This window comes from Beta vulgaris, chromosome 2 (genome assembly GCF_026745355.1).
Source record: "Beta vulgaris subsp. vulgaris cultivar EL10 chromosome 2, EL10.2, whole genome shotgun sequence".
Lineage (NCBI taxonomy): Eukaryota > Viridiplantae > Streptophyta > Magnoliopsida > Caryophyllales > Amaranthaceae > Beta > Beta vulgaris.
In genome coordinates this window covers 9009362-9021727 of record NC_079203.1, presented here as the reverse complement: position 1 = coordinate 9021727, position 12366 = coordinate 9009362, and the positions used below count along the sequence as shown (strand labels likewise).

The 12366-nt window shown below is 37.4% G+C and overlaps 1 protein-coding gene across 1 annotated transcript; it reads left to right on the top strand.

Moving 5' to 3' along the window:
• Positions 1-3818: 3818 nt before the first annotated feature.
• Positions 3819-6746, top strand: LOC104887429 (serine/threonine-protein kinase D6PKL1). The gene is made up of 2 exons (XM_010672052.4): positions 3819-4977; positions 5625-6746. The coding sequence occupies exons 1-2, from the start codon at positions 4199-4201 to the stop codon at positions 6499-6501; spliced, it is 1656 nt and encodes a 551-aa protein (XP_010670354.2). The 5' UTR covers positions 3819-4198; the 3' UTR covers positions 6502-6746.
• The last annotated feature ends 5620 nt before the right edge of the window (positions 6747-12366 follow it).

Genomic DNA, 12366 nt, shown 5'->3' with positions numbered 1-12366 from the left:
GAAGAAATAGATGAAGTTCGGGATAAGTTGGCGTCCCACATTACATGAGATTGCATAGGATGACATTTAGCTCGAATGTACTAGTTTCTATCAATCCTATGTACACATTTTACATTATTAAATATATTTGAAGTTAATTATTACCTTTCTCCACTTGTCATTTATCGTATTGCAATTTGCAATTTTTTTTGTCCAAGGGAGGTTTCTGGTGGGGTGGGTGGTGGGGTGGGGTGGGGGTGGGGTGGTGGGGTGGGGGTGGGGTGGGGTGGTGGGGGCTGCTGGGGTGTGGGGGTGGGTGCTGTGAAGGGGGCAGTGGGGGTGGGGGCTGGGAGGGGCAGTGGGGAGGGGGCAGTGGGGTGGGGGCTGGGAGGGGGGGCAGTGGGGTGGGTGCAGTGAGTGGAGGGTGGGCAGGGGTGGGTGTGATGCTGTGATGCAGGTGTGCAGGAGCTGGAGCAGGAAAAAAAAATTAATAAGTGAAGGGTTGCGCTAGTTGGAACTAGCGCATCCCTTATAAGAAGAAGGGCTCTAGTTCCAACTAGCGCAGCCCTTCTTCTTAGCATGGCTCAGCCCATCAAACTTAAAAGGGCTGCGCTTTTTAACAAGCGCAGCCCTTCTAAGCTTAGAAGGGCTGCGCTAGTTAAGAAAGCGCAGCCCTTTAAGCTTAGAAGGGCTGCGCTTTTTAGTAAAAAGCGCAGCCCTTCCTTTTGAAGGGCTGCACTTGACTAGCGCAGCCCTACTTGAAAAGTGAAGGGCCGCTATGGAAAGGGCTGCTGTCAAAAAGCGCAGCCCTACATGCCAATTTCAGCGCAGCCGTTCTGCTTTTTTCCACTAGTGATCGGAACCAAAAAGAGAGGGGTCGGTCTACTCAAACCCAATAAGGGGAGCAAACTAGTTACTCTCATAGACATCAGGATACACAATCTGAAGGGGGACAAGAGATCATATACCAGCATTGGAAGGAGAAAACACTTCCTCATTCTCATCCTCCCAAAGGGAGAGCACTCCACCAAGATTTTTTGAAAAGCTTTAATAGAGGGGCTAAGCTTGCCAAGAGGCCCAAAATCTCATCATCAGTTAAGTCTCAGAGTTAGAACAATTACCTTAAGAAGTAGCTAAAAGAATGGATTTACCTTTACCATGACCCTAACCAGCAGCCATAAATAAGCTTTTACCAGCATTCACAACCTTAACAGAATCTTTGAAGACAATGCCTTAAGACCTCTTACTAGCAAAAGAGCTCTTTCTAGGACCAGCAACATCATAAGAATGAGAGAAAGATCTTCCCAAAGCCTTAGACTTTGTTGGAACAAGAATGGCCTGCTCAGCCCATGTGCCAGCTTGAGCTTGCCCATGGGTTTGGTAAGCATCTCAACTAAGCATATCTGCTTAGGATTTTTCAGCAAACACACCTTCACTTCTTTATAAGGAGCAGTCAAAAGAGGGAACTTATCAATATTATGGTCATCACAACCACAAAAGGAACACCCTGTAGAAAAATCTCCGTACCATATAATATGACCACATGTCTTACCACCAGCTCTCTTTATTTCAGCATACTCAAGCAAGGGCTCAATTATGTCAACCCTCATACACGCCCTAGCAAATCTTATCTTGTTTTACAATAAAGACCTTGAATCAAGTTTCACAAGAGCACCAATATTATTAGAAGCCAAAAGACTAGCCACAGAATCAAGATTCAACAACTCAGCAGGGAACCTTGGAATGCGAGCCCAAAAATCAACCCACTTAAGTTCCTCTAAAAAATTATCAAAATTTGGTCTCCAAGACTGAATAACAAACAGGTCGCCCTGGACATACATGCCAGGGGCTTTCAGACCAAACCAAGAACAAATCATTAGAATTCGCAAAACGAAGCAAAATCCATTGATTACCCATGCATTTCAATATAGTCAACATCCCTCTTAAGAGATTTTTGGTTAGCCATAGTCTTAGCAATAGTACGAGTATTTAAGGGAGCACCCAACATTTTACCTACAAGACAATACTTAAAGATTTCATCAATATCTTTTTGAATTTGAGATAACTCATGTAAAACAAAAGACTCAAAAAAATTAATAGCAGGAGGGGAGTCACTAACTTTAGCAAACTGGGAAGAAGGACTATTACTAGAGAGTGGGAGGTTAAAACATGAGGACTTGGCTCAGAAACAAACCAAAAACCCACATTATCTCCATCTCACAGGGAGGAATTGGATAAAATAGCATCCTTAAAAAAGGGATTTTTAGCCATAAACAACCCAGCAGAAAATAAAATTAAATGATCAAACAACCATAATATTTTAGAGAGAAAACTTGGAAATAGACTGAATGAAGTAAAGTAAAATAACTTATTCACAGTAGGTATTTAAAGCAATTAGGGTTTGCATGCACCAACTGACTTGGATAAATCCCAGATAAGGGAGAATAGTAACTTACCATCGCATTAAATGCAAGAAAGGACTACAAATCTAAAAGCCTAATCCACGCTTGCTTAGCATGCCAATTAATAGCAATCTGATGTACGAGCACCCCTCTGAAAGAGAGGGACTTCACATTAGCACACCGATAACTCACACTCCTCACTATATTAGTCTAAAATGCATTAAATGCAACCAAAAAGAACCTCATCTTAGAAAGCCTCAATTTAATTGAAAACCCTATAAAATATGGAAGAAACTCAATTCCGCCTAATAAGAGACAGGTTATTATCTATTGATACGCCAAATACAGGCTGGAATCTGAAAATTATAGCCACAAAAGCTAACTTTAATGATAACTAACTCTACACCATAGCGTAGTAGAGTCATGATTAAAACAAGGGTGGTAGACATTAGCAACCCAAACCTCAACTAGACCCATAAAGAGGAACCAAAAAAGGATAGTTATTGCTGAAATCTCATCGCATAAGGATGAAATTATGAGATTTAATTGAAAACAAACTGAGAAATAATTGAATAGTTGCCATCGGAATTTTAACGGGTTTCTAGGGTTATAAAGATATGAGATTGGAGCTTTCCTGTTTTTATCCTTCTCTTTCTCTCTCTAACTTCCTCTTTCATATTTGATAGAGCCCGCTCATCTGATCAGTTCAAATAAAAACTACAAATCAACAACTAGAGGTGAAAGTTCGGTGTTTGGATTAGGGGCACCTAATCCTTCTGATCCTAACAATATTTGGATTTCAAGTTTCCAATCTGAATCCAAACCGATTAGAGTTTGAATCCGATCAAATCCAATCCGATTTTTCATACTTTAGATTGAATCCGATCCGAAAATTCAATTTTTTAAAACTATAATTTTTTGATGAAATAAATTAAGAACAACAGAAGTCTAGTGGATTTAGGAAATGAGAAATTAAGTGATGTTAGAGTTTTAGGGGAAGGGTTGAAGTGATACGCCTAATGGGCTATGGACTAGGCTTTTCTATAAAATAAATTCAGTTAAATACTTAGCCCAATCCGGATACATAATACAAAGTATATTGTTATTCGATTATATTGTATTTTTGGATCCGATTACCCTCAATCCATTTTTTTTTGAAAAAAACTCAATCGAAATCTAATCCAAACACAATTAAAATACAATCTAAATTACTAATTCGTATTAAATTAGATTTTATCTGAATAATTTTCACTCCTATCCATAACCTCACAATTTCACATAGGATGCTTTACTCTTGTAGTAGTAGTAGTAGGTAGTTATAGAAAGTAATAATACTAATACTACTTTTTAACGGTATTGGCCGTAACTTACCAAAAAAAAACTCTGCTATTAATTATTTTATATTTAGCCTATTCTGGAAAATCTGAATCACTTTTGTCTCCCTCGTAATTCCAAAGGCATCACTTTTTCCCTCCTTATTCTCTCTCTCCTCTCTCTCTCTCGAAGACTAATTTTTTTTTGTCTGTAAGCTGTAACTCATCTAGGGCATTGAGTCGTAAACTCAAACCCCAACTCACTCTCATTGATTCTTTCACCTCACACAAATAAAAATTTTACCCACAAAAATTTCAAATTTGAATGCCGTTTTTATTCTTTCCCTCTTTCTCTCTCCTCCATCTTCTCCCGCTTTGACCGCCTCGGCGACGACGTCCCTTACCATTGACCCATCTTCCCATAACTTCAACTCCCCTAAAGGCTAAAAGATAATCATTTCTTCATTGACGCATTTCGTCGAACACCTTACCTTTTGTACTACCATGAATAAACCCAGGAAACAAAGCTCTGATCTTCAAACTCAATCTTTCACTACTACTACTACTAGTACTAATACTACAACTACCCTTCAAGATCTAAGCATTAAAAAAAGTGATAGTGTTAGTGTTAGTGTTAGTGTTAGTGCTAGTGTAAGTCCATGTAGTAGTAGTAATACCGTGTCCGGATCGGAAGTTTCCGGGTTTATTAAGCCGAATATCGGGTGTTTGCTTAAATTAGGTGAAAATGGAGAAAGTGAGAAAAGTGGGAGTTTGAGTTTGAGTTCAGCTAGTAATTGTAGCAATAGTGTTGATGGAGGTAATAGTAATAATAATAATAATAATGATAAGAATGAATCAAGTAGTAGTAGTTTTAGAAGTTTTTGTCCAAATAAGCCTCATAAAGGGAATGATATAAGATGGGAAGCAATACAATGTGTGAAAGGGAAAGATGGTGAGTTGGGTTTAGCACATTTTAGGTTATTGAAAAAGTTGGGTTTTGGAGATATTGGGAGTGTATATTTGGCTGAACTTAGAGGAATGGGTTGTTTGTTTGCTATGAAAGTTATGGATAAAGGGATGTTAGCAGGAAGGAAGAAGTTATTGAGAGCTCAAACTGAAAGAGAGATTCTTGGGTTGTTGGATCATCCTTTTCTTCCTACACTTTACTCACATTTCGAAACCGATAAGTTTTCTTGCTTGTTGATGGAGTTTTGTAATGGTGGTGATCTTCATATTCTTCGTCAACGTCAACCAAACAAGCACTTCCCTGAACAGGCAGCAAGGTTGGTTTTCTTTTTCTTAGGAGTAGAAAAATGAATTAATCTAATATAGTTCGACTTTCATTTTACGGCTTGTTCCTTATCGTTTTTTGTTTCTAGTTGTTCTGGAAACAAATAACAAAGATACGAAAACTAGAAAATGTAGTTTCCAGTGTTTCGATGTCAGTTATCAAAATTGACTGAATTAGTATAAGTATGACTAATTTTTAAGTTCATTATACCTGACTTTTCGATTCCCGTTAAATTAGCATTTCTAATTGCAATTATATGGGTAATTGATTATTGGAGATTAAATTAGCATAGACATGATCAAGAGGTGTAATTGAATAAATAGTGTCTGATTCATGATAATGTTTTGATAGTGTGGGTCTATGAGATCTGAAGTTGTTAATTTCAGGCTGCAGCTAAGGGAACATGTTTCTCTAAGAATCCCACTTGAAAAATGTGATATGATGGAAATGATTGGCATATATAATATGGTCAAGACATGACATGCTTGAAAATTTAACCCTTAGGCATTTATTCATTTATTTTAATTTGACAATTTTGATTGATGTTGAAAGTTTCATGGACTTGTTGAGTCTTCAGTTTGTTTAGTCCTACTGTATCACTTAGCTTCCTGATTGATGATTAGTTTCCAATTGTTGCAGGTTTTATGCATCTGAGGTGCTTCTTGCCCTTGAATATCTACACATGATGGGTGTAGTGTATAGGGACTTAAAACCCGAAAATGTCTTGGTAAGAGAAGATGGACATATCATGCTCTCGGATTTTGACCTCTCCTTAAGATGTTGTGTAAATCCAACTCTTGTTAAAGGTAGCAATCAGCCCAACTGTACAAACACATCATACTGCATTGAACCTCGATGCATTCAGCCGGCTTGTAAACTACCTGTTTGCGTTGAGCCCTCTTGCTTGCAGCCTTCTTGCTTCAGACCGCGCTTTTTCACTTCCAAGTCTACTAAGGTTAAAAGCCAGAGATTTAGTTTTACAAATCTGGATTCACTTCCAGTGCTTATTGCAGAACCTACCACTGCGCGTTCTATGTCATTTGTAGGAACACACGAATACTTAGCTCCTGAAATAATTCGAGGAGATGGGCATGGGAGTGCTGTTGATTGGTGGACATTTGGTATTTTCTTGTATGAATTACTCCATGGAAAGACACCCTTTAAAGGCAATGGAAACCGTGAAACATTGTTCAATGTGGTTGGACAACCACTCAAATTTCCTGAAGGTTCAGCAGCAAGTTTTGCAGCTAAGGATTTGATCAGAGGTTTGTTAGTGAAAGATCCTCAAAAGAGATTGGGATTCAAAAGAGGAGCAACGGAGATCAAACAACACCCGTTCTTTGAGAGTGTAAATTGGGCTTTAATTCGCGGTAGTCTTCCTCCAGAGATCCCAAAGCCTATCGACTTAACTATTTTCAACCACTCAACAAAAACATCTGAACCTCCTAATGAAAAACAGGGAACTTCTGATTCAGATAGGTCTTCTGGTCCTTACTTAGATTTCGAATTCTTCTAATCTCTATTTTAGTTAGGATAATCTTTGATTAGTTAGGATAATATAAGTGCCATTTGTGTATCCATTTTTTTGTGTTCTTCAATGAAATGAGGCCCTTTTCCCCCTGCATTTTATGCTTGGCATATTGTTTTGGTTCAAATTATGTGGTTTGTGTAGGATTTTTAGTCATAGTTGAAGTTGATTAGCTGAATGTCATTCTTTTTCCTACTAGAAATAAAAGGCACAGGGAAAGATGCTTAACTTTTTATGATTTGTCTTTCAATATCCTGCTGTAATATGTCATATTGGCACAAAAAAGATCCCTTTAGTGGCCCTTTGGTGGTGGGTCTATAATTCTAAAACTCTTATTTTTCCATGTAGGGTTGTTGTTCAATGTCACGATTTGCCTCGAACTAGGGAGTGGCCCTATTATGCTTTTTTTAGGCCAGCGTGAATCTCTTCACTTTTAGATAAAACTATTGAAGTGGACTACTCATTATGAAAATTCCATGCAAAAGTTAGTTCAATTTCTTTTTTGTACATGTATTTTGTTTTTTTAGGGGAGGTAATTGACAGTTGATTTTCTGTGTTGCATTTTGCTTTTCTAGTGTTGGATGTTGTGCTCCCATGAACTTTTGTTGGTAAAAGGTGCTCCCATGACCTTTGCAAGTAAAAATTTCCTTAATTAATGAGGAAGTAATTGTCACAACTCATACGTCCTACCCTCTACAAGGCCTAAACATTTTGGCTTCTTATATTTATGATGTTATATGAAGGTTTGAAATGAGGGGGTTCGTTTGAAAACGAAAAAAAAAAAGTGAAGACGATCCGTACGTGTAGGGGGGGAGACAATTTAAGTGTATAAATAGTCCCCTCACTTGACTAATGTTTGTAAAGGCGAAGGTCATATCTATACTAATATATTAAAAGGCGTGCGAAAGAACGTCTATGTGCCACGTGGCACTCTCCCTAGGGTATTAGTTCATGTAATCCATGTACATTAAAAAATTTAGAAATTGCATGGTATAGGATTTGATCCCTAGACCTCAAGTAAATATACTAAAGTCTTAACCACTAGACTAAGTTGTATTTAGTGTTCTTATCATAAAGTGTTATATTAATAAATGAAAGTTTTTCTTACCCGGGGCATAGCCCGGGCCTAATAACTAGTTAGTATATAATATTATGCACAATTGGGACCATGAACGCTTGATAGATATCTCTCAAGTAAAGATCATTTGAGTAAGACTATCTTAAAAAATCTTTTAGAAATCACTAAAGTTATGTTTTGATTGGGAGAAAGTATATCTAGGAAAACTATTTTCCTCAATTTCCTTTATTTGAATTATACCACATCAAGGAGGAAATATATGGGTTGAAGTTCATTTTTCAAAGAAGGAAAATTACTTTTCATAGTGAGGGAAGAGAAGTCGCACTTTTTTTGACTCTTTTGAACGACACACAACACAAACAAACGAAAATAGGTTTATAGAAAAGTTATTTTCCTTGCAACCAAACAAAGGAAAAATCAATCAAGAATTGATTTTTCCTTTAAAAAATGGTTTTAGGCTCCATATGGTACGACGTAAAATATTTTCGGTGAGAACAAATTATAATGAAGAATACAATTCCAAAATTAGTATTCTGTTGTTTGGTTCCATGTAAGAAAAATGATGAAATGAAAGAGAAAGTAAGGAGGTAGTGAGAGAATTATACAAGAGAGATAAGGAAAACAGTTTTCCCTTCATTTTGAAGGGAAAATGGTTTTCCATTATTGGGAGAGTAATTTTACCCCAATGGAAAATGGTTTTACACTCTTTTGCCAACCAAACAATGAAAATAGAGGAAAACAATTTTCCAAGAAAACGTTTTACGTCCTACCAAATGGAGCCTTAATGAAAAACCACTTTCTATTGAAAATATTTTATGTCTAACTAAACACACCCTAATTAAAGATTCAAAGTCTATCATATTAGACTGTTGAAGATGAGATCATTAAAAGAGAAAGTATAGAACTATTGTAGTAGGCTAACGACGCAAATTCTCATGAAATTTCATTGATATACGGGACTATAGGAGATTACTCATCAGTAATTTGTAATGAACACATATTCATAAGGGTTTATTCTGACAACCTTTTTTTTCCGAGTTAAGCAAACAAAAAGGACCCCAAGTTTGCTTTTTTTTACAGTTTGGGACCTGTCCTTTTTTTTTACACCGTTTGGTACCTAATACGGAGTTCTGAGCATAAATGTTAACCTTGGTTAATTTGTGGGCCCAGTTGATAATTTAATAAATGTGAAAACCCCAAAAGATATCATTTGTTGTTTTTCCCCCCAAAAAAATTTTGTTAGTTGAGAGACAAATAAGCCGTCAAAACAACGAGTGCAAGCAGCTAAAAAAAAGGGTTTTACCTATACTTGGCGCCATTCCATCTTCCACTCTCGTGTTCCAGAAACCTTGAACTCTCTTTCATCTCTCTCAAAGGCGAAAAAAAACTGCTCAGAAGAAGAAGCTTCATCTCCAAATTATTCGGCTAACAATTGCTTATATATCTGTGGTAATCATCTAAACTCTCTATTTCTTGTCTTTTTTTAGCGAAATTTAGTGTTTTTGTTGGGTCCGTTGGAGGGGTTTTGGGTGTTGGAAATTTGGAAATTCAAAATTCTGAACTTTTTTTTTGTTTATATTTGTTGTTTTTTTAATTACCCTATCTAAATTTTACCACCTGATCTAAATTTTAATTACCTTAGGTCCCTAATCAACTCTCTAGGACATAAGAATGTGATTAAGTTACACTATTGTGATCCATTTAATGAACTAAAGCTTGGTGTTAGATTCTTGGACTATGATAGTACAACTTTTGGCGTGTTCTTAAGTTTAATGGAGAAGTGTAGGATGATTGATGTTTTCTTAGAGCATGGGGATCTTCCCACTAAAGTCATTAATGTTGATGAAAGTGACAAACATAACACTGAGTTAATTGATTTGGAGGAAAATGATGTAGTTTGGAATCCTTATGTAGGAATATGTCATGTGTTGGAAGATGTTGTCCCAAATGTTGATGTGTTAGAGCAAATGATGGATGATGCAAATATGAGTCAATCACTTAGCTTAGGGTCTGTTGAATCTAATGATATAGACTATGATGATGAAGGAACTAACCATGAGGATGATGAAGTGAAAGAGGCAAGGCACATCATTGTATTTGAAAAAAAAAAGAAATGGCATACCATCAGGAGCTTCAGTCACTTGATAGAGTGGCTGAGAGGAAGGGTATATGTGATGATCATGGCTCTGATTATGAGGGTGATTCATCTAACTTTGATAGCCCACCTAATTTAGAGGATGAGAGTGATTGTGGCTATCTTCTACCACCCCCGCCCCTAAAAACAGGAAGAACAACCAACCAACTACTAAGAAAGTTGGTTTGCTGGAGCAGGAATGCCCTTTCTTTTTGGGACAACAGTTTGAGAATGCGAATGAGTTTAGGGATGCAGTAACCAACTATTGTTTAAGTGTTGGAAGGGACACATATTTTAGCAAAAATGATGCAAAGAAGGTAGGGGCTAGGTGCAAATCACAGAAGTGTCCTTTTATGTTTGGTGTTCACTTGAAAGGGGAAAAGGCCACCTAGTTGTTAAGACCCTGGTTCCCACACACAATTATGGAAGATTAGCCACTGTGAAGAAAATTAGGGCAACTTGGATTGCTAAAACCTACCATCAAAGTTCAAAATTAAACTTTACATGAAATGTTAGGAGATAGTAGATACATTGTGGGCTGAAAGAGGAATTAAAGCTTCATTGTGGCTTGCTCTTAAGGCCAGAAGAAAGGCACAGCACTTATACTAGGTGAGTATGAGGAGCAGTATGGTCTCTACATATAATGCATAAGAGTTGTTAAGGTCAAACAAAAATAACACAATAAAGTTTAAACTGACCCAAGGTGTATTTGAAAGATTGTTTATGTGTTTTGATGCACTTAAAAGAGGGTTTCTTGCTGGTTGCAGACCATTCTTTGGTATTGATGGTTGTTTTTTAAAAGGTCCATTTGGTGGGCAATTACTTGTAGTGTTGGAAGGGATGGGAACAACCAAATGTTCCCAATTGCTTGGGCATGTGTTGAGGTGGAGTCCACAGACAGTTGGGGATGGCTCTTACAGATTTTGGCAGATGATTTAGGGACAAGTGATGGTCATGGCTACACAATCATGTCTGACCAATAAAAAGGTTTGTTGAATGTTGTGTCCCAAATATGGCCAAAAGTAGACACAAGGTGTTGTGCAAGACATGTTTACTGCAATTTCAGGCAGGTCTTTGGTGGTGGCTTAGAGTACAGAAGAGGGTTTTGGAAGGTTGCTAAAAGCACAACTGAAGCTGACTTCAACAGACGCATTGAGCTTTTTGGTGATATATCAAAGGCTGCTGCAGCAGATTTGAAGAAAAGGAACACAAAAAAATGGGTCAGGGCCTTCTTGACCACACTTTGTGATAGTATTGATAACAACATGAATGAGGTGTTCAATGCATACATCTTATCTTCAAGGCACAAACCTATCATAACAATGTTGGAAGACATTGGAGAAGGTTTGATGGAGAGGTTGCACAAGAAGAAGACCTCATCTCAAAGAAGGAAGTTGAAATCTGCCCTAGGATTCAAGTAAGGCTGAAAAAATCTAAGGTTGATGCAAGAGGTCCGTCTGCATATAGGGATGGACACTTCTCTTATGGAGTTAGATAAGGAGCTACAAAACAAGGTATGTTGTGAGCTTGTTAGAGAGAAGTTGCAGTTGCTATGCTTGGCAACTCAGTGGTGTTCCATGCAACCATACAGTAGCTGCAATATGGAAAGCACATGAGCTGCCTGAACACTATGTGTCCCATTATTTTTCAAAGATACCTACCTTAAAGCTTACCAATTCCCACTAGAACCACTAAATGGACCTACAATGGCCTACATCACCCTACCAACCTATCATTGCACCACCACTGAAAAAAATTCACAAAGACGCACAACTAAAAGAAAGCCACCTTAGGAGAGGTCACTATTGTGGCACAAAGTTGTCAAAGAAAGGAGTGATTAATAGGTGCAGTAATTGTGAGGAACAAGGACACAATAAGAGAAAGTATCAAGGCAAACCTAAGGAACCAGTAGCCCTTCAACCACCAAAGCAGCCTAAGGCACCAACTCAACAGAAGAAACAGAAGCAAAGTGGAAATGCAATTCCTAGGCCACCTCAGGGAATTGGTCTGTACACATACCCAAATGGATTCTAGACAGAAGCAAGGGTAAGAACTGTATGCTTGTGTTAATTTTTTTTTGCAAGATACTAATTTTTTAAAATTTGCAACAGACTAATCTTTTACCATTTGGCAGGTGTTTAATTTAAGTCAATCACAATCATAGTCAAATGCATCAAACATAACTCAATCACAGTCAAGCAATGCAAGGACATTTGGTTCATTATACAAAGGACCAACGCATTTATTTTGAAAGATAAGCTTACAAGGTAATCACTACATTTTTACTTCACATTTTCTTAACAAAAACTGCAATTATTAACACTAACACTACAATAAACACTCTCATTTTCTTAATCTTTGTTTTCGGTTCTTGCACTTCATCCTCAAGCTACATCCTCTTCCTCATATATGCCACCATTTTGTTGCTCAATTCAATATGGTGAGGCATGTCTATCCAATCAAAAAAATCACAACCATGTCTTGTTTTGAAATTCTCACAAATATAAAACCTCATGAATGGATTTCTGAGTGTTTTGGACACCTTTTTTTTGGCAACCATAACACAATAGCAGAATACTTGACTGTGATTCATCTTCTTCACTACAGGACTGCCAATACTAAGAGATGCTGCAATGGAGTT